Raw genomic sequence first — 25973 nt, 5'->3', positions numbered from 1 at the left:
TGCTTTTGGAGAAGGTTTCGTCATTCTCTGTTCCAAGTGTGCTCCAATAATAAACAAGTGTCCTTATCAGATTCTCTCTCTAGTTTTCTCATTTACTTTCTTAAGAATGTTCTCCCTGGAGAGATTTTTCTTCTTTCCCAGATGTAAGAAACTTTGTAAAAACAAAGGTCAAATTTCAAAGTGAAAAGCCAGAGGTGAGGTAAAGGGGAAAAAAAAATAACACTTACATTGGAAATCTTCAACTCATAACTGCTAAAATGTGAGGCAGATGTCACAAAACTTGGAATGGAAAATCATAGGTTTTATGGTCTAATTCATATCTTCTGAGTCTGGAGAGTCAGAGAAAGGGAGAGTTCAGTCTTCTCTAGACTATTCTTCCCTCCTTTAACTGCAAGTTCAACTCCTATTCCTTTTTTTTTTTTTTACATTTATTTATTCTTGAGAAACAGAGTGAGACAAAGCGTGAGCCGCAGAGGGGCAGACAGAGGAGACACAGAATCTGAAGCAGGCTCCAGGTTCTGAGCAAGCGGTCAGCCCAGAGCCTGATGCAGGGCTCAAACCTGCAAGCTGTGAGATCATGACCTGAGCCTAAGTCGGATGGATGCTCAACCAACTGAGCCACCCAGGTGCCCCTCCTGTTCCTTCTTTAAAACCCAGGTCAGACAGGTATTAGTCTTATTTTCTGGGAAACCTTATATTAGTTTCCTATGACTGCCTTAACAAATTACCACAAACTTGGTGACTTAAAACACCACAAATTAATTTACTTACAGTTCTGGAGACCAGATACCTGAAATCAGTTTCACTCGTTTAAAGTTAAGCTATCAGTAATCCTGGTTCCTTCGGGGGACTCTAAGGAAGAATCCATTTCCTTGCCTTTTCTAGCTTCAGGAGGCTGCCTGTGTTCTTTAGTGTCACTCCAACATCTTGCTTCTGTGGTTACATTTCTTTCAGTTCTGTAGTCACATCTCCTTCTGCCTCCCTCTTTTATGAGCACTTGTGATTATTTAGTACCTATCCTGATAATCCAGGATAATTTTCCCATCTCAAAATCCGTAATCACATCTGCAAAGTCCCTTTTGCTATATGAGGTAACATTTGAAAATTCCAGGGATTAGGATGTGGATATCTTTGGGGGCTATTTACTCAGCCTGCCACATCTTCCTAGGTATTTTTCTTCCATGGAGTCAGTCATGTCCTTCTCTCTTCAGCCTGTGGAACTTTATACACATTTCTGTCGTTGCTCTGGTTAAGTGTTGTGAACGTTTTTGTTTATACAGATATCTTTCCAAATAAATAGGAGCTCTTTGAAGACTGGAACTTTGTCTTATTCATTTGTTATCCTACTGCCTAGCATGGTGCCTGGCACATAGTAAGCACTAAATAAATATTTAATTAAATTGAATTTTATTCTCAGATTCAAGCCTGGCAGTACAACTATAAGCTATAAAATAATGGAGTCTTAAACTACCAGCGCTAAAAGGGATGTCAAGTCCTTTCCTTATAGTCTGAATCTATATTTTATCAGGAAATAAGTTTACATTTAGGAGAGTTGTCTTTATTACTACAACAAAGATAAAACAAAACAAAACAAAACAGAAAAGGTTACATTAGGGTTTTAGCCCAGAAAAAGCTATGGAATGACTTGATAATTATTTTATTTTCAAATTTTATTTATTTTGTAAGAGTGAGTGGGAGGGGCAGAGAGAGAGACAGAGGCAGAATCCCAAGCAGGCAGAGCCCAATTTGGGGCTTGAACTCGGGAGCCATGAGATCATGACCTGAGCCAAAATCAAGAGTCCAACGCTTAACTGACCAAGCCACCCAGGTGCCCCTTGATAATTATTTTAAACTCACAACATTCCTGGGAGATAAGGCAGATAATTACCTTTAGGTCAGTAAAACATGGAGCAAAATATATGACAGATGAATTTGATTTGAGCATAATTGAATACCATTGTGGAAATCAAATAATCTCAGGTGAATTATTAATTTACATGGGATGTCTGGTTTTTTTATTCCCCAGTGCCCCTACTTAATCCATTATGTTTATCTTAGAAGTTGATTCAATTTCCTATGACATGACATAGAGGTAGAGTTAAATAATAATTCCTATTTAATTAGCTCAGAGGCCTAAGTTATGAGGCAATGACCCAAGGAATTATTCCTAGACAGGGATAAGGTTTGAGCTATGGTGATAGTTTTTACCCTTCAGCCTAATGACAGGCCAGGGTACTTGCATCAGAATCACCTGGGAAGATTCTTAAACATACAGATATCCAAATTCTCCTCCTCCCCCCAAATTTGGATCCAGTTGATTCAGGGAAGGTCCTGGGAATGTGTATGTTTTAAAGTACCTCAGATAATTCACAATTATCAAGAAATCTAGGCTTAGTTTTGAGGTCCTTAATTTGAGGTCCTAAAGAAATGTAAATGCCAAGCTTGGAAGAAAGGATCCATATGACCTGAGCCAAAACCAACAGTCGGATGCTTAACCAACAGAGCCAACCAGGCACCCTCAGCCAGGTAGTTTCTTATAAAACTAAAATAATCTTAACAATCCAGAAATTTCACTCCTTGGTATTTATCCAAAGGAGTTGAAAACTTACATCCACACAAAAATTTGCACACAGATATTTATGGGAGCTTTATTCATAATTGCCAAAAGTTAGAAGCAACCAAGATGTCCTTTGGTAGGTGAACAGATAAAATGAACTGTGGTACATCTAGACCATGGCCTATTATTCAGCACTAAGAAGAAACGAGCTATCAAGTCATGAAAACATACGAAGAATTCTTAAATGCATGTATCATTAAGTTAAAGTAGCCAATCTAAAAAGGCTGCATACTATAGGATTCCACCTACATGACATTCTGGAAAAGGCAAAATTATGGAGACGATATTATGGTTGCTTGGGATGGGAAGGCAGAGCACAGAGGATTTTCAGGGTATGCTCTGTATAATGCTCTATATGATATATGCCATTATATGACTATCCAAACCTACAGAATGTAAAATACCAAGAGCAAACCTTAAGGTAAACTATGGATTTGGGGTGATTATGATAGAGCACTCTACGCTCATCCTTAATAAAATGTATACAGTTCTGGTGAGTGATGTTGATAATGGGGGAGAGGCTATGCATATGGGGTGCAGTAAATAATATGGGAAATCTCTGTACCTTTTTCTTTTTTTTTTTTTTTTAAATTTTTTTTTTTTCAACGTTTTTTTATTTATTTTTGGGACAGAGAGAGACAGAGCATGAACGGGGGAGGGGCAGAGAGAGAGGGAGACACAGAATCGGAAACAGGCTCCAGGCTCCGAGCCATCAGCCCAGAGCCTGACGCGGGGCTCGAACTCACGGACCGCGAGATCGTGACCTGGCTGAAGTCGGACGCTTAACCGACTGCGCCACCCAGGCGCCCCTCTGTACCTTTTTCTAAATTTTGTTGTAAACCTACAATTGCTCTTAAAAAGTCTTAACTTTACTCCTAACTAAATGCAAATTAAAATATCTTTTTTTTTCTTAATGTATCACCAATGTTGAAAAGATTGATAATATCCAGTGTTAGTAAGACTGTTGGGAAGCAGAAACCTAACATACCTTTTTTATTTTTAACCCTAACATACTCTTGATAGTATTGTTATTTGATATATTTTTGAAGAGTAACTTGGCAATACCTATTCAAGTTAAAATGGTTTTAGCCCTTGACTTAGCAATTCCACTTTTAAGAATGTATAAAAGTATTTTTCACAAATAGCCAAAGATGTGTGCAACAGGATTTTATTATAGCTTTGTTTATAATAATGTTGGAAATAATCCTGATGCCTCCTGGTAGTTATTAATTAAATGTTGGATAATGGAATACTCTATAGTGGTTAAAAAATTAAAGCAGTGCTGTATAAGCTATGGAAAAAAGTAACAAAGTAAATTGAAAAAGGTTGTGAAGTATCGGCTTGCTTTCATTTTAAATTACATACTCATATATTAATATATGCATAGAAAAAAATGGAGAAATATACATCAAAGTCTTAATTATTTTATTGAAGTAAGATTAGGAGAGATTTCCACATTCTTTTTTTTTTTTTAATTTTTATTTATTTTTGAGACAGAGACAGAGCATGAACGAGGGGAGGGTCAGAGAGAGAGGGAAACACAGAATCTAAGCAGGCTCCAGGCTCCGAGCTGTCAGCACAGAGCCCGATGCGGGTCTCGAACTCACAAACTGTGAGATCATGACCTGAGCCGAAGTCAGACGCTTAACCAAATGAGCCACCCAGGCGCCCCGAGATTTTCACATTCTATAGCGATTAATTCACAATATTTCATAGGATTCTTGTGAGGATTAAATGAGTTAATATGCCTAAGGCAATTCAAACAGTGGACCATAGCACATAGAAGCTATTAGATAAACATTGTTATGCTAAATACGTTTATTTTTTTAAAGCAGAAAAAAAAAATAAATGAGGTTGCAAAATGCAGTATTTGAGCATTTCAAACATGAAAAGTTAAAAATAAAAGCCAGAGGAGGCCAATGGGTTCTCTATGCATATTTGAAAGAAAGAGCTAGTTGAAAAGCAAAGGTGATAATGGTAAGGATCAGACAGAAGAGAATGGTAAACTATAATGATAATATCAACCAATATTTAATGAAAGTTTATAATGGACCGGGTGCTCCAATTGATTCTGAACCCCCAAGGAAAAAAGGTTAACCTGGACAGGAGGGGGTACATCTTTCCTCTGAAGATCAGAACAAAAAATTTTAACCTCAATTCTTCTGAAATTATATGCTAAATTTGGTGGACAAAAGAATTTTTTAAATAACCAAGATTCATAACTTTCCTCAGATTTCTGAGAGTGTGTGAGCCCTCTCAAAGCTAAAAACAAACAAACAAACAAACAAAAAACAAAGAAGGATGAAAGATTGGTTTTAAAAATAAGTTATCTTGAGGGGCGCCTGGGTGCCTCAGTCGGTTAAGCGCTTGTCTTCAGCTCAGGTCATGATCTCACAGTTGTGAGTTCGAGCCCAACAACAGGCTCTGTGCTGACAGCTCAGAGCCTGGAGCTGGCTTCCGTCTCCCTCTCTCTGCCACTCGCCCTGTCATGCTCTCTTTCTCTCTCTCAAAAATAAATAAACGTAAAAAAAAAAAAAAAGTATTTTGAGATGAAGAGATGAGAAAATGAGGCTTTTGCCATATACAGTATTCTTCTTTGTATTAAGATTAGAGATTCCCTTTAAGGACAGTGAAATTTCAGGATTATGACATTCCCAAGTTCTGATGATTAATTCATCTTCCTCCCTTCATATTGTACGTACAATGGCAGAGTTAACTTCTTACCGCTCAGATTCAGCGTTTAGTTTTCGAAGATCAATGCGTTCACCCAGAATCTATCCTCTTTTCTTTCCACTTCCTTGAAGTCAATCCAAATTCTTTCCAAACATCTTTTCAAGTAAGTCTTTGATAAATCTTCCTGTTTAGGGATGCTAGATCTGGCCCTTCTGAACTTTTAATGAATAGTTTATGCCTCTGATTCAGGTTTTTTTGTTTTTGTTTTTTTTGTTTTTTTGTTTTTTTTGTCATCTAGCATTGACATTAGTAATTTCAATTTCTTAGGAGGATCAAAGGAGTTATCTGTGAAAACCTCTTGCAAAGTTTGGGCAAATACCAGTGCTATGCAATCACGAAACGTTAACTATTAATTTTTAGAATGTGTTCAGGGAATTTTTTACGCTTTCTGAAGAACTGATGTCCTGCGCAGTCTCACCCCCAAATAATGAAAGTGGGTGGGCGCTCCTCTCAGATTGAGGCTACGTCTCTCTCTCCTTTTGTCTCTTAGTCGGACTAGAACTGTCATGGCGCCTTCAAGAAGAGAGGGAAGGCCGGCCTTTCGCCTAGCAGAATCATCGGAGGCACCTGGACTGGACGGAGGGGTGGACAGAGAGACCACCCCCAGTTGAGATCCAACACACCGAAGCCTCCAAGAGGTCTCGGCCGGACACGGTGAAGAGGAGGAGACCGTGTTGAAGACTGCCTGCGAGCGACCGTCTCCCCAGGGCACCGCCCATCGTGACCGCCTTATCCAATGGAAACCCAACGGCAGTGCGGCACCGCCCATCTGTTGGTCGGGACGCCGCGAGGGCGGGGCCCGCAGTTCGGTTGCGCTGCGGAGCGCAGCTGTGAGGGAGTCTCTCTGGTCCGCGGCCCCGAATCCGAGCTGGAGCTGAAGCACAGGCTGCGGGGAGCGGAGTCGGGAGGTGAGCACCGAGGGGAATGAGCGGGAGGGAGGGGTTCGGCGAGAAGGCGGAAGGGTCGGCCTCCGCGGCGCAGGGCGCTGGGACCCCGGCCGGCGGGTGTCTGGAGGCGGCCCTGCTTGGTCGGCGGCCCAGGCCCGGCCCGCGGGAGCCGAGGGACTACCTCGGCCCCACGGCCCCTGCCCGGCCCTCCCAGCCTGCCCTGAGTGGCGGCCACCCGGAATTCTGCCGGCGCGGGGCGCGAGGCCCTAGCGTTCGTGTCGAACTGGGGCTGACGAGAGGCGGGGCCGGCGGCGGGGGCGGGGGCGGGGGCGGCGGTGGCGGGCCCCGCGGCCTGCGGAAGCGCAGCGTCGGGGCCGCGCCTGCTGGCTGAGGCCGGCGCGCCGACTGCGCGGGGGCGTGGCCTGCGCCCCTGACGGCGCCGCGGGGCTGGCCTTTGATGAGGTGGCCGCCGCTGGCTCCGGGGCCTGCGGGACTGCCCCCTCTCCCTTGCGGACAGCGGGCTGGGCGACCTGTTGGAGCGTGAAGCCGTCCCCTGCGCTTGCTTGATGTCTGACGGGACACTCCTGTAGGTCCCAGAGGCCCTTTGGTCTGAACCGGGTGCGGGCAGCCTAGAGGCCTGTGGCCCGAGAGCTTTTGCTGAGGAGTTGAAATGCAGAGGGACTGCAGCCCAGTAAATGAAAGTCTCGGGGAGAAACTTTGCGCGACGATCTACCCAACTTGCTCTGAAGTGAACACACTATATTTCTCGGGTGGCTGGAGGTGGCGAGGAGGTTCTCTTTTAGGGGCGTACATGGCCTTTTCCTTCTGTGATCTCTTAAACCTCTGAACGACCCTGAGGCAAAACTCCCAGCAAAGATCTCTTCATCAGTAGGGGAAGTGCTGGGGGATTTTGGGCATTATCTTCATTTTGCCTGCTGGGGAAAGATTGGGAAGGGAGAAGACAAGCACATTCCAAGGACATGCCTATGACTGGTAAAGGTTTGGCTTCTCTTGTGGTGCTCTACTCTCTGTGCCTGGGTCCAGAAATTTCCTTAGAGCCCATTGGCTATATAGGCTTCCTGTATTAGAACTTCACTGGTATTTCCTATTGTAATCTAGCTGGAAATTATACTTAGCTGTTCAGATTCAAGATGTGTCCTATAAATGTAGCTGCTCTAGAGAGTAATCCATATGAACTTTATTACCATTTTCTTAGCTACTTTTCAGGGGAACAAAAAGGAAAACAATCTCTAACTTGTTTTCTGGTAGATTACTAAGACATACAGGTAGTAGCTTTCTTGGCTGGTTGAATAAAATCTATTGATAGGCAGGTCCTAGAAAATAACAGGGAAAGGAGTACCTGAGTGGTTCAGTTGGTTAAGCATCTGACTCTTGATTTTGGCTCAGGTCATACATGATCTCACGGTTCCTGAGTTTGAGCCCCAGGTTGGACTCCGCGCTGACAGTGTGGAGCCTGCTTGGGATTCTCTTTCTCCCTCCCCTTCCCCTGCTTATGCTCTTCTTTCTCTCTCTCTCAAAATAAATAAACATTAAAAAAAAAAAAATAACAGGAAAGAATATCTTGCCAGATTTTCTCTTGTGCTTTGTTGTCCTCTGGTATTGACTAGAATGTCATCTAATAAGAATCTCCTGATTCAGGTTAAACATAGTATAGGTTGAGAGCAGAGATGGGCAGAAGTGGGTATCCAAGAGCTGTAAAATAAGGGCTTTTCAGAGGCTTCTGTATTCTGAACTGACTTAGAGGAGCAAATCTACTTTCCAGGATGTCACTTCTTACTGGAACACCCCCTTGAGCCCAGCACACACAGGTTTCAACTCCTTCCCGCCCTTTGTTTTTAGACACATGGCATAACATTCAGTGACTGTCCTGTGACTATCTGAACATGTTAGTGATGTTTAACTTTTGAGAATTTTTTTCTTCCAAATAGTCATGTGCCTTGAAAAAAATGTTATATAGGACTTTTTCCTGTAACGGCTGTTATCTTGAGTTATTTGTACTTGAGGGAAAATCTCTGTCAGATCTAGTACCTCAGAGGGTGGAGCCTTTGAGCCATGTGAATGAAATGAAAGCTGGAAGCTTAAAGTCCTAGATCTGTTGTTTTTTTTTTTTTTAATTTTTTAAATTTTTATTTATTTTTGAGAGAGAGAGAGAGCTTGAGTGGGGGAGGAACAGAGAGAGAGAGGGAGACACAGAATCTGAAGCAGGCTCCAGGCTCCGAGCTGTCAGCACAGAGTCCAACGTGGGGCTCAAATCCACGAGCTGTGAGATCATGACCTGAGCTGAAGTTGGACACTTAACCAACTGAGCTACTCAGGTGCCCCCTAGATCTGTTTTTAATTTGTGGCTCCATGAATGTGGGCATCTTATTTATTTTATTCACTATTATATCTCAAGTACCTAGCTCAGTACATGTGACATATGGTAAGTGCTTAATAAACATTTGTTGAATGAGTGAATGAAAAAAAAATGTTGCTAACCAATACCCATTTGCACGCTCACATCACAGGGAAGGTGAAGTCATCAGGGATGAAGTCACTAATCACTGCCAGTCACCTGGCCCAAGGGTATCCTCAGCATGGACTGGCAGACTTGATCTGTGTATAGAAGAGCTGGATAGTGAATGCCAGAATTAGTTCTAGTGATATAAATTAGCTGAGAGTTTCAGCTAGATAAATTGGGTGAGAGTGCTACAGGTCCAGCACTGATTTAGGGCTAAATCAGTAGAACATCTTGGGGTCTGGAGTCATCTGTTCTGAACAGGGCCCATGTAGGTTAGTTCTTGAACATAGTGGAAATAGGGGCAGGTAAGGATTCAAAGGGAAGGCTATTGGGTGAGTATTGCTGAGAAGGAATGGTGTCCCTGATTTTGGGGGGTTCATTTGTTCATTTGGACTTTACCAAGGAGGGGGGTTTCATTGTCCTAAATCTTAGGTTGGCCATTCTTGGGTGGGTCATCTTCAACCAAGATAGCTTCCCTTCTCTAGGGGCACCTGGGTGGCTCTTGTTGGTTAAGCATCCAACTCTTGATTTTGGCTCAGGTCATGATCTCACAGTTTGTGAATTCAAGCCTCATGTCAGGATCCGAGCTGACAGTATGGAGCCTGCTTGAGACTCTCTTTCCCTCTCTCTCTGCCCCTCCCCAGCTCGTGTTTGCACACGCACGTTCTCTCTCTCTCTCTCTCAAAATAAGTAAGTTTTAAAAAACAAAATATTAAAAAAAAAAAAAAGATACTTTCTCTTCTCTAGATTAAGAGAATAGTTAATGTTTCATTTTTCAGACAGGATTAATTTGATTTTGGATTTAAAAGAAACCTGTTTTATTTTCCTTTTAACCCCAGATGAGGTTATTAGGATTAAATCTTTATAGATGTATCCTGACCCACTCTACCTTCTCCCTCCAACTTTGCCCCAACCAATGCAGGCCTGAGTGTTCGTTCCAGCATGTCGGAAGGGGAGTCCCAGACAGTAGTCAGCAGTGGCTCAGACCCCAAGGTAGAATCCTCATCATCAGCTCCTGGCCTGACGTCAGTGTCACCTCCTGTGACCTCCACAACCTCAGCTGCTTCCCCAGAGGAAGAAGAAGAAAGTGAAGATGAGTCTGAGATCTTGGAAGAGTCACCATGTGGACGCTGGCAGAAGAGGCGAGAAGAGGTAAGGTGGTGGTAGTGTCATTCTTGTGGGAGTGAATTCTGAGAGGTGAGAAGTGGAAGGGGAAAGTCTCAGAGGGCAGCCCAAACTTTAACAGATATGTGGAGTATTAAAATGGAGGACTTATAAGGAAACTTTAATTATTCCTTTTCATTTGAATTCTCAGGTGAATCAGCGGAATGTACCAGGTATTGACAGTGCATACCTGGCCATGGATACAGAGGAGGGTGTAGAGGTTGTGTGGAATGAGGTCCAGTTCTCTGAGCGCAAGAACTACAAGCTGCAGGAGGTAGGTAGTGCTGAAAGGATGTAGCCTGGAGGATGTGACAATGCACGTGTCAAAGAGGGATTGGTGGCGGGAAGCTGCTGAGGAGGAGAGTACGTTGGGGTTAGATCATTTCTGGGGAGGGATAGGAATGCCTTTTCAGGATTACAGTGATTTATGAACCCTGTCATCTGACTGTCTCCCCTGCTTTCAGGAAAAGGTCCGCGCTGTGTTTGATAATCTGATTCAGTTGGAACATCTCAACATTGTTAAGTTTCACAAGTATTGGGCTGACATTAAAGAGAACAAGGCCAGGGTAAGAACTTTTTCTTGAGTTTACTGCAGAGAGTCTAGCTACATTTATTGTTCTTTTTACATTGAGACATGAAAACAAGGTAGTTTTGAAACAAAACTGGAATTAGCTGTTAGGGAGATGAGAGTAGGACATTGCCTACAAACTGTGTCTTTTGTCTTGTTACAGAAGGGGCAGAAATGAGCGAACTTTTGTTTCCTTCCCATAGTTCTAATTGTTCATAGTTTTCTTTGTCTTGTTAAATCTAAGGAAGTGGTACCAACAACCGTAGGAGGGAAACTTAAAACAATAGCCACCACCACCCAACTTCCAATGGTGTCTATGTCACCACATAGGGGATCATTTCTACCGTAAGGCCTTATTTGAGTGCTTTGCCTCTCCAGGTCATTTTTATCACAGAATACATGTCATCTGGGAGTCTTAAGCAATTTCTGAAGAAGACCAAAAAGAACCACAAGACTATGAATGAAAAGGTATGGAGGGAGAGCAGACAAAGCTTTAGGCCGGTTTGGGGGTTTTAAAAAGATTATATTAATTATGAAGCTAATCAGGGGAACTGCTTGGAGGGTTAAGAGAGGGAATTACTGCTGACCCTTTGATCAAACTGTTCCAGGCTTGGAAACGCTGGTGCACGCAAATCCTCTCTGCCCTTAGGTAAGTAGGATCTGGTTAGTGTTTTTCCCCTATTTCCTGATTTAGTTCCTCCAAACAGATTTTAGGGCACTACTCTGCTGTTCTTTTCTGCCTCTGCCCACTTTTTTTGAGTCATATACTTTCAAGATTAGGCCCCTATGGTCTTTTAAAGGGTCTATCCTAGTGCCCTAACCACGAAATATCTCCCACCTCTTTCTTCCACTGCTTATCTGGCTATTTAACTCATCAGGCATAATGGAGATTCAGAGTGTGGGGATTATCTTTGTGGTGACCAGCAGGAGACCAGGCCCTTGCTCCTCTTAACCCTTGGGTTCCCCCTGCCCTTAATTTCCCAGTGGCCCCTCTAACAGCCCAGTGCCCCCACAGCTACCTGCACTCCTGTGACCCCCCCATCATCCATGGGAACCTGACCTGTGACACCATCTTCATCCAGCACAACGGACTCATCAAGATTGGCTCTGGTGAGGGGAGGGAGAGGTTCTGGGCAGGGGAGCCTCGGGAATTTGGGAACCATGGGGGTAAGATGAAAGGAGTGGGGAGAATAGGGCAAAATTCTGAGGTGTGGGCTGGTGGTAAGAGTTAGGACTTTGCTAGGGGTAATTCACAGGGAGAGGCCAGTCAATTAGGGGGCAGGGTCTAAGACCTTTTTGGAGGGAAGTGGGTTAATTTAGAGATCTTGATAGGTTGGGAAAGGGCAAGAGATGGGTCTAAGATCTGACTTGAGCCCCTGGGGCCAGACCCTACCAAAGGAGGTTCCAGGCTGTGCCTGCTGTGAGTGCTTTCATTTGCCGTGTATCTGTGTGCAGTGTATAACATTTCTGTGTGCTGTGTCTGTGTGCGGTTTGTGTGTCCATTTGTCTGGGGCTTGGCTGCTCCATCGCTCACAACTTTTCTCTGTTTTCCTCCCTCCCGCTTACGGGCTGCTCTGTTCCCAACAGTCTTTCATAGGATTTTTGCTAATGGTGAGAGCTCCCTGTTGCCCCACTTGGGGCTCTGTTTGTGCTCCCTCTGCTCCCCTTTGCGGCTGCCCAGTGCATGCAGTCGTGGGAGCAAGCCCTGTTGCCTATCTCCCCTGCCTACTTTTGCCTGCTTGGCTTCTCCCTACCAGCCCTCCACCTGCTTGCCCTTCCATAACTTGCTTGTTTCCTGTGGATTCTGCCTGGCTGGCCACTTATGTCCTGGATTCTTATTCCCCTTCATCATCAGGCTGGTTCCCTGAATCATACTGTGCTCCCAGACTCTCTGTGATTTGTAGTCATTGTTTATGACCTGAGTGAGTCCAAACTGGGCCCGGCCCTGGTTCCTCGTTCAGCCCTGTGACAGCAATGTTGAAGAATAAGGGAGTAGAGCAGGAGTCTAAAATTTTGGTAGATCAAAAGTGAGACTGATTCAAGGGTATTGGTTCAACTATGAGCTGTTTTTGAGTTTCAGTCAGCAGAGGTGGGGAAGAAGGAGGTTGTCTAGTTGGTTGTATGTTAATCCTTCTTATTCTTCTTTATCCAAGTTTCTGTATCCAAGGTCTGTAATTGTTGCAGATTAGGAAGAACTGTCTGGGTCTTTATGCTATTTTGCAGGGTGGCTGAAAGAACTAGACCAAATATATTCATGTGTTCAGGGATTAGATATTCCTGAGCTTTGGGGAAGGTGAACAGGTCACAAGCAAAAGTGTTACTTTAGCCTTTATTGCTCCTTCGCCAGCTTCCCCTATATACTTGTTAGTTTAGTGTGGAGTGTTCGTTGGTTCAGAATTCAGGACTTTAAATGAGAAGCGATAGACCTGAGAAAGGCGAAGTAGGTGGTATTCGTGTTTAGTCTGTGGTTCATGATGGGAAAGGGACAGTTTTGCGCCTTGAGGGTTAGAGACTTCAGGAGAGAATTTGGCTTTTGGGGACCTCTCTCTGGAGTGAGACTATGCTTTGTTGATGGTGGTCAGATTGTGGGTATCTCCCCTACTCCCAGTGGCTCCTGACACTATCAACAATCATGTGAAGACTTGTCGGGAAGAGCAGAAGAATCTACACTTCTTTGCACCAGAGTACGGAGGTAAGGCATCTCAGTTTTCTCTGCCCTCACCCTGTTCCCCAGGTTTCCCACCTTATAATCTGAGGCACAGAGGTAATATAACAAACTTCCAGTCCTTCTCTGCTGGCATACAAAAAGTTTTTAAAAGGTATTTCTGCCATTCCCTACCCCCATCCTTTGATTCACCAGAACCTTCTCTGTTTTCCCTAGAAGTCACTAATGTGACAACGGCAGTAGACATCTACTCCTTTGGCATGTGTGCACTGGAGGTGAGGAAACCACAAGCAGTGGTGATGGAAAGGGATCAAATTAGAAGACAGAAGGGGGAAATGGAGGGATGACAAGTAAGTTCTTGAGGGAGTGATTCTGGAGCGCTGAAGTTCTGAAGTTTCTACTTGTCTTCTCTGTTCCCCCTCGCTGCAGATGGCAGTGCTGGAGATTCAGGGCAATGGAGAGTCCTCATATGTGCCACAAGAAGCTATCAGCAGTGCCATCCAGCTTCTAGAAGACCCATTACAGAGGGTAAGAATCTTCTGGATCACTCCCTCCTTAACAGACTTTGAAACGTCTTGACGTTTTTATTCCATTTTATTTACTGGTAATATTTTTTTTTTCTAAGAACAAGAGAACAGAAAGCAGAAAGGACAGGCAAAAGCAGTGAATATTTCCCTAGGTGGTGCCTACTTTGTTTTTTGTATACACACACACACACACACACACACACACACACACACACACACAGTTTAGGGGTTTAAGATGGGTAGCATTGGGGGTAAAGGTTGTGTGGTAAAGGTCATGTGTTAATTTAGGTGTATCTGCCTAGAAGTAAACTAACTTAATGGTTACCTCAGGTAATTGGTATATGTTCTTCAGACAACCATCTTGATATTTTTAAACACATTGATCAGTTTTAATTAAATCCATCATCTGGGGTTTTATATTTATATAGTTTTAGATAGGGAAAGTGCCCTAAAAAAACAAGCTAAGATTTAAAGGGTATAAAGTTATGAATCAGTAGATGGAGTATAGTAAGTAGAGGTTGGACAGGAACGTCCAAAGAAGGATAGTTTGTAAATTATTAGATAGTGTGACAGGAAGACTAATGTGAAGTCCTGAGGCTAGTGTGGATTGAATTTCTAGTTCAGCGTTAGGTTGGAGCATTCAAGTAACAGATTAGGTATATGACCTTGCTGGCTTTTAAGTTTCTAAGTAGGAAAAGCAGGTTAATTGTCATAGGACCTACAGGAGGTGGGAAGTAGGGGTGAGGCTTGGGGAAAACCAGTGAATTTAATAGATGATTATAGGAGACAAAGGAAATTGTAGGGTTGGGAAATAAAGGAATTTAATAAATGATTAATGAATTTAATAAATATAGGAGATAAGGAAATTGTAGGGCTGGGAAATAAAAAGACGGTGAATATTGTTGATCACAACAGAGAAGGTAACTTTGGTGAGAGTTGAAGAGGAGCGTGTGGGCTAATAAAGCAGAGAAGTAGAAAATAAGGGAAAAGAATTCATAAGTTTGAATAGTAAAAGAAGTTTGTGGTTGGGGAACAGAAAAATAATTAAAACCAAAAAAACAGTGAACAGTAGCTTTCATGTTAATACCTTAGAGTTTTCAAAGCCCTTTCATATACATTTAATAGTTTGCCCCCTTAGTCCGTGCAAACCACCTAGTATGTACAAAGTCTGTGCTAAGTATAGTGAGTGAGATAAAGATGAACACAGTGGACTGGTTGCCAGATGTCTGTTCTACTTCCTTGTTCCTTTTTCTAGGAGTTCATTCAAAAGTGCCTGCATTCTGAGCCTGCTCGCAGACCAACAGCCAGAGAACTTCTGTTCCACCCAGCACTGTTTGAAGTGCCCTCGCTCAAACTCCTTGCTGCCCACTGCATTGTGGGACACCAGCGTGAGTCCCCTTGGCCCTGCTAGGAATTTTCTTCCCATCTGGAGCCTTAATAACTATCACGAGCATGCTCTTTTCTCTTCCACTTCCAAAAGAATTCTTTATCCCCCCGGGACCCCTGTGCCTTTCTATGACATTAATCTGACTATCCTTCTATAACTTCCCATTACTTTATGCCCTCCAGACATGATCCCAGAGAATGCTCTGGAGGAGATCACCAAAAACATGGATACCAGTGCTGTACTGGCTGAAATCCCTGCAGGACCAGGAAGAGAACCAGTTCAGACTTTGTGAGTAACTAACTGAGAGGGTCTGAAAGGGACAGATTGGTCACTACAACCCTGAGGGTTGTCAACTGTCCATTCTTTGGTAATTGTTGAATCTGCTATTTTGCTTATTTCCTTCCTTTCACCTGCTTTCTCTCTTTTCTCTTGCAGGTACTCTCAGTCACCAGCTCTGGAATTGGATAAATTCCTTGAAGATGTCAGGTGAGAGGAAAGGCTTGCTTGAGGAAGCGGGGGTGGCTGTCCTGGGACATTCACAGAGTCCATGTGACCTGTCTGATCTCCCTCCAGGAATGGGATCTACCCTCTGACAGCCTTTGGGCTACCTAGGCCCCAGCAGCCACAGCAGGAGGAGGTGACATCACCTGTTGTGCCCCCCTCTGTCAAGACTCCAACACCTGAACCAGCTGAGGTGGAGACCCGCAAGGTGGGGCTTTGTGGGTGTGGATGTCTCCATGGTCATGGTAGAAGGGAGAGAGGACATGTCAAATAAGGCTTTGTCCTTTAGAGAAAAGAATGTTTCTGTCTTAGCAGGCTTGTCCTGTGGACTGGAAAGCCTTCCAGCTGTTGGGGGCTTTTTATTGACTGGTGTCTACTATAGGGACCCTCTCTGTGCCCTCTCTCTAGGTGGTGCTGATGCAGTGCAACATCGAGTCAGTGGAGGAGGGAGTCAAACACCATGTAAGGCTCAGGGCCAGGGCTGCATAGGGCTGGTGGGCAGGAGGTGAAGAGGAGCCTCATTTTTTGACTCCTGTTTTTCAGCTGACGCTTCTTCTGAAGCTGGAGGACAAACTGAACCGGCACCTGAGCTGTGACCTGATGCCAAGTGAGTGTCTTCTTTCCCTCAGACGATGAGAGTCTGTGAGCCTCATCTGTGAGAAACCTTCGTGGGGGTGGGGAAGGTTACAGGGCAGTAACACATGGGCGCACAGAACGAATATTTTAAATAGCTCCTAATACTAGAGGGTGGATCTGACACCATTGCTTGTGGTGTTCTTTCCCAGCTGGGGTAACCCAACTGGGGCTGTTGGAAGGGCTCTGGGCCCCTTGCTCCCACACTGTGCTCACCCTCTCCCGTTTCTCTGTCAGATGAGAACATCCCTGAGTTGGCAGCTGAGCTGGTGCAGCTGGGCTTCATTAGCGAGGTGAGGTTTCTGCCTTCAGCTGCTCTGGTTGCCTCCATTCTTCTCTCCTCTCTCGCCCTGTCTCACCGAGCTCTTCTCTCCCAGGCTGACCAGAGCCGACTGACTTCTCTGCTAGAGGAGACCCTGAACAAGTTCAATTTTGCCAGGAACAGCACCCTCAACTCAGCCGCTGTCACCGTCTCCTCTTAGAGCTCACTCGGGCCAGGCCCCTGATCAGAGCTGTGGCCGTCGCTAGATGTGCAACAGCCTTTCTGCCCCTTCCCCCCAGTCAGTATTACCCTGTGAAGCCCCTTCTCTCCTTTATTATTCAGGAGGGCTTTGGGGCTCCCTGGTTCTGAGCATCACCCTCCCCCTTCCCCCCTCTTCCTCCCCTCTGCACTTTGTTTACTTGTTTTGCACAGACGTGGGCCTGGGCCTTCTCAGCAGCCGCCTTCTAGTTGGGGGCTAGTAGCTGATCTGCCGGCTCCCGCCCAGCCTGTGTGGAAGGAGGCCCACGGGCACTGGGGGAGCTGAATTCTACAATCCCGCTGGGGCGGACGGGGCGGGAGAGAAGGGTGGTGCTGCAGTGGTGGCCCTGGGGGGCCATTCGATTCGCCTCAGTTGCTGCTGTAATAAAAGTCTACTTTTTGCTACAAGCGTCGTGTGTGTGTGTGTGTGTGTGTGTGTGTGTGTGTGCGCCTTCCCCGCTAGGGGGAGCGAGCTCGGAGCCCCGCCCGGGGCGTGGGGTTGGGCCTCCAGGTGGCAGCCGGGCGGAACTGGTAGGGAGAGCGAGGGAGGGGCCGGGGCCAGGTAGAGCTGCCCTGCGGCGGGGCGAGGAGGGCCGAGATGAGGTGCTGCCGCCTCTGCAGATTCGGTAACTTCCGGCCCCGGTCTCGTTCCTCCGCGTCCGCCGACGACCCTTCCTACAGCACCCCCCCCCCCGTTCACGGGGCGGCCACGAGGGGCCGTCCGGTTCCTTTCCCAGCTCAGGCCTGCCCCTCCCCCGTGCTTTGCAGACGCGGCCCGCGGCCCCCGGCGGCTTATGCGCGTGGGCCTGGCGCTGATCCTGGTGGGCCACGTGAACCTGCTCCTGGGGGCCGTGCTGCACGGCACCGTCCTGCGACACGTGGCCAATCCCCGCGGCGCCGTCACCCCGGAGTACACCACGGCCAATGTCATCTCCGTGGGCTCGGGGCTGCTGGTGAGCGCGGCGGGGGGCGGGGCCGCGGCTGTGAGGGAGGGGGGCGGGGCGGAGAGAGGCGCGGGCCTCAGGCATTGTATCTTCCAGAGTGTTTCCGTGGGACTTGTGGCCCTCTTGGCATCCAGGAACCTTCTGCGCCCAAGACTGGTGAGGGGATTTTTGGAGCTTTCATGAGGTCTTGAGTCAGGGAAATGAGGACCTGACTCAGCTTCACCTTCAGGTGGGAGGAGGAGCCTCAAATAGAGAAACCAAGGTGTCTTAGCAGTGGGAGAGTCCGCCACTCACGGCTGCTCACCCTGATCTTCTGCCCCTGCCAGCACTGGGCTCTCCTGGCACTAGCTCTGGTGAACCTCCTCTTGTCTGCTGCCTGCTCCCTGGGCATCCTCCTTGCTGTGTCACTCACTGTGGCCAACGGTGGCCGCCGTCTTATTGCTGACTGCCATCCAGGGCTGCTGGATCCTTTGCTACCGATGGACAAAGGGTCTGGACGCACTGACTGCCCGTTTGACCCTACAAGAATCTATGTGAGTGCGTGTTTTTTTCAGCCTTTTTGCAGTCTACAGGGCCTTGGTCCTGCCTTTTCAACCATTCCTACTTGCCACTCCTGCCCTGCTCCCTCTCAGTTCCCCACCCTCCCTCTTCACCTTTTAGGATACAGCCTTGGCTCTCTGGATCCCTTCTTTGGTCATGTCTGCAGGAGAGGCTGCTCTATCTGGTTACTGCTGTGTGGCTGCACTCACCTTACGTGGGGTTGGGCCCTGCAGGAAGGAAGGGCTTCAGGAGCAGGTAAGGAAGAAGAACAGGAAGGGCTCATTCAAAACAGACTGCCTGTAATTCAGGGCAAGAGTACTAACTCCATCCTCCCTTATAGCTGGAGCAACTGACAGAGCTTGAACTTCCTAAGTGTAAAAGACAGGAAAATGAACAGCTACTGGATCAAAATCAAGAAATCCAGGCATCACAGAAAAGCTGGGCTTAGGACAGGTAATCTATGGAGACTGTGGCCTGGGAAGGCGTGGAGGCAGGGAACCACTCTTAGAACTGGGTCATGTCCCCTGCCAGGCTGCTTGCCCTCTGACCCAGGTTCTCCCTTCTGCAGAACAGGTGCTGATCCAGAGGTTCAGTACACAAGGTTTTCCACCTCCCCAGGATGACATAAACAGTTATAATAAAATAACTCTTTTCTTCTACTTGATTATGGTTCCTTTTAGGGGTTAAAGGGCAATGGGCTGATATTGGGGATGACCTTGATCGAAGAACACAATGGTTTGGTCTGTTATCTACAAGTCTTTAATGAGGGAGAGAACCCAATAACTCTTCCCTGAATTCTATCAGTTACTGAAAGGAAAAGCTGGTGCTAGGTAACCCTCCACACCACTGACTAATGAATTTCAGCACATCCTGGCACACTGGGCTGTGGGAGGTCTGTGGACAAACAGAAGAACAGGAGAGGAACTCAGTGCTAAGAAAAAGCATTCCTTCTATAAGGAAAATCAACCCTATCTTAGTATGGGGAGCAGAGTTCAGGGTTGCACCTGCCTTGTTGACATTCCCACCCACCCTTTTAGTGGTTTTTTATTTTCCTTCAGTGCTATTCTCCTTGCCCCGACCCTTCAAGTCTCCCTCTCTAACCTTGATCGCCATAAGGAACTTATTCCAGTTGTCCTTGTTAGCTGCCTTCCCTGGCCGCTTAAATTCAATTTTGTTCCTCAGAATGGGGTATCCTGTGGGGGAAGAAAAAAAGATGAACTGGCATTTGAGGGGGAAAACAAAGAACAATTTAGGAGCAGGAAGTAGAATGTTCGTGGCACCTGGCTGGCTCAATTGGTTGAGCATCTGACTCTTGATTTTGGTCCAGGTCATGATTTAAGGGTCATGGGGTCGAGCCCCATGTCAGGCTCCATGCTGGCCATGGAGCCTGCTTAAGATTCTCTTTCTCCCTCTCCCTCTGCTCCTCTCCCCTGTGCATACTCTCTCTCAAAGGAAAAAAAAAAGTTCTGCCTCCTTTACTGAATCACAGTAAGATTTTTTTTTATTTTTTATTATTTTCTTTAACATTTATTCATTCTTTGAAAGACAGAAAGAGACAGAGCACGAGCAGGGGAGGGGCAGAGAGAGGGAGACAAAGAATCCAAAGCAGGCTCCAGGCTCTGAGCTGTCAGCACAGAGTCTGGGAAAACACTTTCTTGAACCTGCTGTTTGCCCCTCCTTTCCACCCACCACAGAACGTTGGGTGCTGTAGGGTTCTGTACCTGTAATGAGGCAGGGTAGTGCCCGAACTCCAGTGCTTGCCGCCACCAGGGAAGCCTCATAGGCACCGCGCTCATCCCGAGGCAGAACCTGCTCCAGCCGCTGGTCCATTGAGACTGTGAGTACCCAGTCTCGAACCTCTTCTCTCTGAGCCTCCTGGGAAGGACAGGGAGCAGCAGCCTCCTCAGCACCAGCTTCCACAGCAGGCAAGTGGAAGGCGGCGAGTTTTACTAAGCTGCTGTCCTGTGCATCATTTTTTACCCATACATGATCCTCCTTGGATGGCGTTCACGATCACCACCTTAGTTTTTTTCTCTGCTTCTACTTTCATTGGAGGAACAGTGAGGGCAGAAGCCCTTCCAAAGATGTTGCTAACTCATGGCCATTATAAAGGTTAGGAGGGCCAAAATAAAGTATCCTCCATTCACAACGTCCTAACACCAGTGAGGCCTCTCATTCTCCAATCTTGTGCCCTTACCGGTACGTGCTGCTTGGCTGGGAGTGGCACCTCAAAGGGAATGTCTGTATCCTGAAAGTCACAGTGGTCAAGGGCATCCAGAGTCCCTTCTTCGATTGCCTGTGGAGGAGTGGGCAGCCATGAGATAGACACAACTTGTGACAGGCAAAACTTCCCACCCTCTGGGCACAACTTTATGCTCACGTCAGTCAGATCCAGAAAGCGGTTGAGGAAGATGAATGCCATGTTCTCCCAGCCAACTGCCTATAACAGAGGAAAGTTGCAGGTGGGAGCCAGCAGCTGGGCTTGGATGCTGCTTTTCCAGGATGCAGGGGGAGGAATTCGGGAAGTCACAGGAAAGCGATATCCTCCATAACATCAGCCCCACGCTCAGCTTTGCTCTACCAGAGCACACGGGATAGTCTACCTTCCTTCCTTTTGATTTCCTTAATTCCTCGGCCACACCCTTCCTTGTCCCAGCTCACCTTGGTAGCAATGCCAGCTTCATAGAAAGCCTTGTCTGCAGGTAGTAACTGGGTGTGGCGTAAGAGCGAAACAGAAAGCTGGGCAGCCACAGTTTCCTACAGAGTAAAGTCAAAGCATTATGATCCTGGTATGGAAGGGACTGAGCTACCAGGCCAGTGATCTTATAACTAAGGCAGAACCAGAACCAGAAAACCAACAATCCGTATTAAATTGGTCTGGATCTCAAGCGGTTCTGGGTCTTAGTTTTTTTTCATATGCACAAGAGAACTGGGCCTAGATTATTTCTATTATTCAAGTACACACAATAAATATACAATATACTATCATGAGTACGCCAAAGGTATGTGTACATTGTAAGAGATCAACACAGAAGTTGTGGGATTTGAATGTTTAAGCATAATGAAGGTGGAACTGTGTGGGTAGAGAGCCCTGAGAAGGTCAAAGGAGGAGTCAGGAAGAAAACCATCTCAGCAAGGGTTAAAGATTTCTTTAAACAAGAGAAAGCAGGAAAGAAGTGGATCAAGCTTGAGAATCCAGAATTTGAATTCATTCAACTTCATACATCTAAAGATGTGTCCATAAGACTGGGCGCTACCCCCATCTCACCAGCTGTTTGACACTCTGGGCTGCCGAACGAGTGGCATAGTAGTGAGCAATCAGCAGCATCGTCTCAAACTCCTCATGGGCTGGAGAATTTGCCTCACTAGACTTCACCAGGTTTTCACACTAGAGTAGGAAGACAGCACAGCCTGGGTCAGAGGAGTGCCAGAGCCACCTGGACAAAAGTGTAGGCCATCTGAAGGTAAAAGTATATGTTATTTATTTATTTTTTATAAATTTTTTTAACGTTTATTTTTGAGAGAGAAAGCCAGAGTGTGGGCGGGGGAGGGGCAGAGAGAGAGGGAGACACAGTATCTGAAGCAGGCTCCAGGCTCTGAGCTGTCAGCACAGAGCCCGACGCAGGGCTCGAACTCACGGACCGCAAGAACATGATCTGAGCCGAAGTCGGTCGCTTAACTGACTGAGCCACCCAGGCGCCCCTGAAGGTGTATGTTTTATAAAAGACGTGAGGACAGGGACAGGCAGAGTGGTTTTTTCACTCTGTTGTGGACCCGACTTCCTCACCAAGTTGAAGAGCACATCCCGAAGATCAGCCCAGTTGTGATAGGCCTCAGCACTGTTGGTCCCTGGTGAGCTCACCATGTCCGTGAAGATCCTTTTGTAGATGTTGAAATTCTAGAGGTCATGGGGAAAGGAGAGCTGAGTGAGAAGGGATAACTAGAAGAGAAAGTACACATGGGCCCAAAAAAGGAAACCAGGCTTTAAGTGTGTGGGGGGGAGCGGGGGAGGAGCTAGGGGACAGTGATGGAGAAAGTGTCAATCATTTTCAGAGAAAAGAAGAATAAGAAAATGACTTTCTTACCAATTGGTGCTTTGAGTGTGGGCAAACAGGTGAATGTGAATGCAGTCACGGTGTTAATGGGCTGATATTCTAGAGAGCTGGGATGCTCAGACAGGAGAGCAATGTTTAGTCTCTTTAGGAAGTTAATGAGGCCCCAGAGGTGTGTCCAGGATTCATCTCTGAAAGACTATTCCTGCATTAGCTAATAGTATGAGGATGCTGTTGAATGCTTCCTCAGATGGTAAATCCTGCGAGGCTGTACATTTCAGAAGAGGCTGGCGGGAGAAGGGGGGCTGTCTCTGGGCATGATGCTTTCAAGTTTTTTTTTGTTTGTTTGTTTTGATGTTTATTTTTGAAAGAGACAGAGACCGCATGCAAGTGGGTTAGGGGCAGAGAGAGAGGGAGACACAGAATCCGAAGCGAGCTCCAGGCTCCGAGCTGTCAGCACAGAGCCCGATGTGGGGCTCGAACTCACGAGCTGTGAGATCATGACCTGAGCCAAAGTCGGGGCGCTCAACCCCTCAACCGACTGAGCTACCCAGGCGCCCCAAGGGCATGACGCTCTCTTAAAAGAATCCTTTGAGAAGACCATTCCTAAGGGAATGGGTGGTTCTGAGGAGAAGGTAACAACTTCCTTGAGGGGAACATTCACCCCAAGAAGCAGGCGGGTACCTGTGGGTTAGCAGGGGCTCCGTGCTGCACATACAGGGCCAGTGCCTGGCCATAGTCACCCTCTCGGATCAGGTGAGTCGCATACAAAGCCACATACTTGTGCAGAATCTTGTAGTTCTGTCCCGGGGATGGAGGAAAAGCATGGGGAAGTTGGGATCAGTAAGAGCAGGCAGTGAGGGTGGGGTGGTGACTTGAGGCCGTGGATTTGTTTAGGAGGCCAAGGCATATGCAAGCCAGGCCCAGTTAGGCCTCTGACCCCAGTTTTAAGAGTGTGGAAGACTGACTCTCTGATGCTGGTTAGGGATCTCTGGGGTTGGGCTTTGGAGGAATTAAGAGAGAGACAGCTCTGGGCAAGTGGAACCAAGGGAAATGTCTAGAAGGGCTGGGGATGGGAGAAAGAGCAGTACCTGCTTGGTGGCCGTTTCAATGCACTTGTCCCATTGGCCCTGCTCCACATACAGGTCCAAAGCAGCTACCACATCCACACCCACCAGCTAGGGATCAGTGGAAAAGACAGAGTTAAGAGGCCAGATGACATAAGCGGGGAAAGGAGGGACAGAATCTCTTGAGTCTCCACGCATTCTCCCTCTTGCTAACTCTCTGCCAGTCTCACCGAGTCCACTTTGCCCTGGTTCTTGAGGAACTCTTTATAATGCTCGTCCACATAGTCTTCGTACCTGTGAAGATGTGCAGAGATCTAGCACTGCACGGTCCCGGGATGCACACCCTTCCCATGAGAAGTTCCTCTCTTTACAAAAGGAAGTAAAAGACTTTCCCAGTAGAAGGGGTCAGAAGCTTACCGGGGATCTAACTCCTTGGCCACACGCTTGGCCTTGTTCCACTCCTCACCCTCAATGAAAGCATCGATCGCTTCCTTGACTAAGTCCAAGTTCAGATAGAGCTCTGCAGCCTGCACAGTGGGGAAAATGGAGCTCGGAGACCAGCTTCCTCCTCTGTTTCTGCACAACTGCATGGGACACTGCCAGGAGCCCACCTCACACACCCTCCTGGGTGTAGCTGGTACTGTTCCACCCCGCTCTGTGGAATTTACTTCTTCAGTACCAGCACTCTACTTACTGCACTGTACTTTCTGATTCCAGTCAGCTGGGGTCCCACAGCCCGAACTACTTCCAGACTGCGCTGAGGAGGCAGAAACTTGATGGCGAGTTCAGCTGCCTGAGCGGTTGAACGGAAGATGACAATGGGTAGGAGAGACAAATACTGCTGGGCGTCCTCAGCCTGATCTGTTTTTTCCTTCCAGTTGTCGACGGTCTCTCTAGCACTCGCCTTCACCTTCTACCCTCCTGGGCAAAGCCTGTCTCACGGTCCATCAGAGCCTTTAAATGACCATCAGTGGACCTATCTGTTCCTCTCAGCTCCTGCTCTGTCACATACTCCCTTTGATGTCTGAGGTCACTGCATTTGGTCCTGCCATGTCTGACAAACTGGTTTCTCGAGTTCTTTGTCACAAACAGAATCTTGGTGGTGCAGGTATAGCGAAAGAATTCTGCAACTGTTTGTGCTGGGCTTTTCTAAGACTCAGTTTCTTCACCCATAAGAGTGATGGTTGGTCCAGATTTGTATTGTCCAGAACAGAAGCCACTAGTCACATGTGGCTAGTCCCAACTTAGATGTGCTATCAGCTTAAATACACACTGGGTTTCAAAGACTTAGTATGAAAGAAGGAATGTAAAATATTTCAATAAATTGAGATAAATAAATATCACTAATATAAGCAATCAATAAAATATTGAGTTGAAATGAGTTTAATGTTGAAATGAGTTTAGATATATTTGGTTAGGTAAAATATAATTATTTTCTTGTATTTCTTTTTACTTGAGTATGGCTACTAGGAAATTTTTTTTTAAACTTTATTCACTTTTGAGAGACAGAGTGAGCATGAGTGGGGGAGGGGCAGAGAGAGGGGGACACAGAATCCAAAGCAGGCTACAGGCTCTGAGCATTTGGAACAGAGCCTGACGCAGGGCTTGAACCCACAAACCATGAGATCATGACCTGGGCCAAAGTCAGATGCTCAACCGACTGAGCCACCCAGGCGCCCCGGCTACTAGGAAATTTTAAATTTACATGTGTGATTTACCTTTGTGACTTGCATTTTATTTCTATTGGACAGTGATGCTCTAGATGATCGTGGAGACACCTTTCAACCCTAAAACTCAGTAATTCTACAAATCCGAGCGTTCTATACGTTTACTCTATTTCCACTGTGATGCTGACGTCCTCACCAGATTTTAATTTCCATGTACATAGTCCAGTTTTAGCTACAGTCTATGCTAATCCTCCTGGTCTTTCCCCCACCTATATATGCCTCACTTCACCTGCCAAACCGTTCAAAACTTAACGTGCCCCATCCAGGAAGCTAATTTGCAGAAGGTATAGCCATGCACAGATGCCAATAAACAATGCTCCAGGGTAAAATATAGCAGATGCTTAATAAACACTTGCTGGTTAAATCTGCTAAATTTTGCATAACCAACCATCAGTCCTTTCTACTCCCCCCGCCTCCCCCCGCCAACGTCTAGGGGCTATTCAATTACAAGTCCTCAGAAACCAGAGGGAAATTCTGCAGGAGAATCATCACACCAATTTTATTTAGGAAGCTGAATCAATCTCACCCCATTCACAACTCTGAATCTATGATGCATCATTTAAAACTTCACACGTACCCCAATTTCTAAGATACTAAAATGCAATTATATATGTTTTAGAGTTGATGAAACATACTGGTTTGACTTAATCTGCTAGATGCTTCTCTTCAGGAGCTGCTGGGTAGAGGAGGAGCCTCTGCTTTCTTCATGGCCTCCATCCTCCCTCACAGAGCCTACCTGAGCCCTCCAGCCCAGAGGTCCCATCCTTCTCTGAACCCCAACTTGGATCGCACCCTTTAAGTCTTCACTGAGATACACAATTGAGCCGCGTTAGTCTGACTTCCCCAATTTCTGGCCATTAGGGTTCTGCCTTAGAACCCCCCTTTTACAGCTTTCATTGCTCTAGCATCTCATAAGCACT

General features: G+C 46.4%; 3 protein-coding genes across 5 annotated transcripts in view; 2 read left to right on the top strand and 1 right to left on the bottom strand.

Annotated features, from left to right (window-relative positions):
- The first annotated feature begins 6125 nt into the window (after window positions 1-6125).
- On the top strand, window positions 6126-17131 carry NRBP1 (nuclear receptor binding protein 1). Of its 2 annotated transcripts, XM_019449039.2 has the most exons (19): window positions 6126-6258; window positions 9681-9910; window positions 10074-10196; window positions 10387-10488; window positions 10869-10958; window positions 11099-11139; window positions 11506-11600; window positions 12078-12101; window positions 13099-13182; window positions 13372-13430; window positions 13585-13683; window positions 14938-15070; window positions 15252-15357; window positions 15505-15555; window positions 15643-15778; window positions 15979-16032; window positions 16114-16177; window positions 16441-16496; window positions 16581-17131. In XM_019449039.2, exons 2-19 carry the CDS (start codon window positions 9701-9703, stop codon window positions 16683-16685), a joined length of 1632 nt encoding a protein of 543 aa, XP_019304584.1. In that variant the 5' UTR covers window positions 6126-6258; window positions 9681-9700; the 3' UTR covers window positions 16686-17131. The 2 variants fall into 2 exon arrangements, with proteins under 2 accessions (XP_019304584.1, XP_019304591.1); XM_019449046.2 differs by lacking the exon at window positions 12078-12101.
- Window positions 17132-17166: 35 nt separating this feature from the next.
- Window positions 17167-18866, top strand: KRTCAP3 (keratinocyte associated protein 3). Its single transcript, XM_019449093.2, has 7 exons — window positions 17167-17349; window positions 17492-17676; window positions 17764-17823; window positions 17994-18200; window positions 18328-18462; window positions 18548-18660; window positions 18781-18866. Exons 1-6 carry the CDS (start codon window positions 17322-17324, stop codon window positions 18653-18655), a joined length of 723 nt encoding a protein of 240 aa, XP_019304638.1. The 5' UTR covers window positions 17167-17321; the 3' UTR covers window positions 18656-18660; window positions 18781-18866.
- Window positions 18867-18943: 77 nt separating this feature from the next.
- Window positions 18944-25973, bottom strand: part of IFT172 (intraflagellar transport 172) — a 34287-nt gene continuing 27257 nt past the window's right edge. For both annotated transcript variants that reach the window (XM_019449021.2, XM_053891042.1), the window contains 13 exons: window positions 24021-24119; window positions 23744-23853; window positions 23557-23620; window positions 23351-23437; window positions 22944-23060; window positions 21995-22105; window positions 21476-21595; window positions 20869-20964; window positions 20588-20647; window positions 20405-20503; window positions 19929-20082; window positions 19309-19400; window positions 18944-19101 (listed from right to left, as the gene is read on the bottom strand). In XM_019449021.2, the coding sequence (XP_019304566.2) occupies window positions 19012-19101; window positions 19309-19400; window positions 19929-20082; window positions 20405-20503; window positions 20588-20647; window positions 20869-20964; window positions 21476-21595; window positions 21995-22105; window positions 22944-23060; window positions 23351-23437; window positions 23557-23620; window positions 23744-23853; window positions 24021-24119 (1299 nt within the window). In that variant the 3' untranslated portion in view covers window positions 18944-19011. The remainder of the gene's footprint in view (window positions 19102-19308; window positions 19401-19928; window positions 20083-20404; window positions 20504-20587; window positions 20648-20868; window positions 20965-21475; window positions 21596-21994; window positions 22106-22943; window positions 23061-23350; window positions 23438-23556; window positions 23621-23743; window positions 23854-24020; window positions 24120-25973) is intronic.

Source organism: Panthera pardus, unplaced genomic scaffold, assembly GCF_024362965.1.
Source record: "Panthera pardus isolate Hobbes unplaced genomic scaffold, ASM2436296v1 HiC_scaffold_26, whole genome shotgun sequence".
NCBI lineage: Eukaryota > Metazoa > Chordata > Mammalia > Carnivora > Felidae > Panthera > Panthera pardus.
The sequence above is the reverse complement of the archived record's forward strand: the minus strand, read 5'-3'. Positions and strand labels throughout refer to the sequence as shown.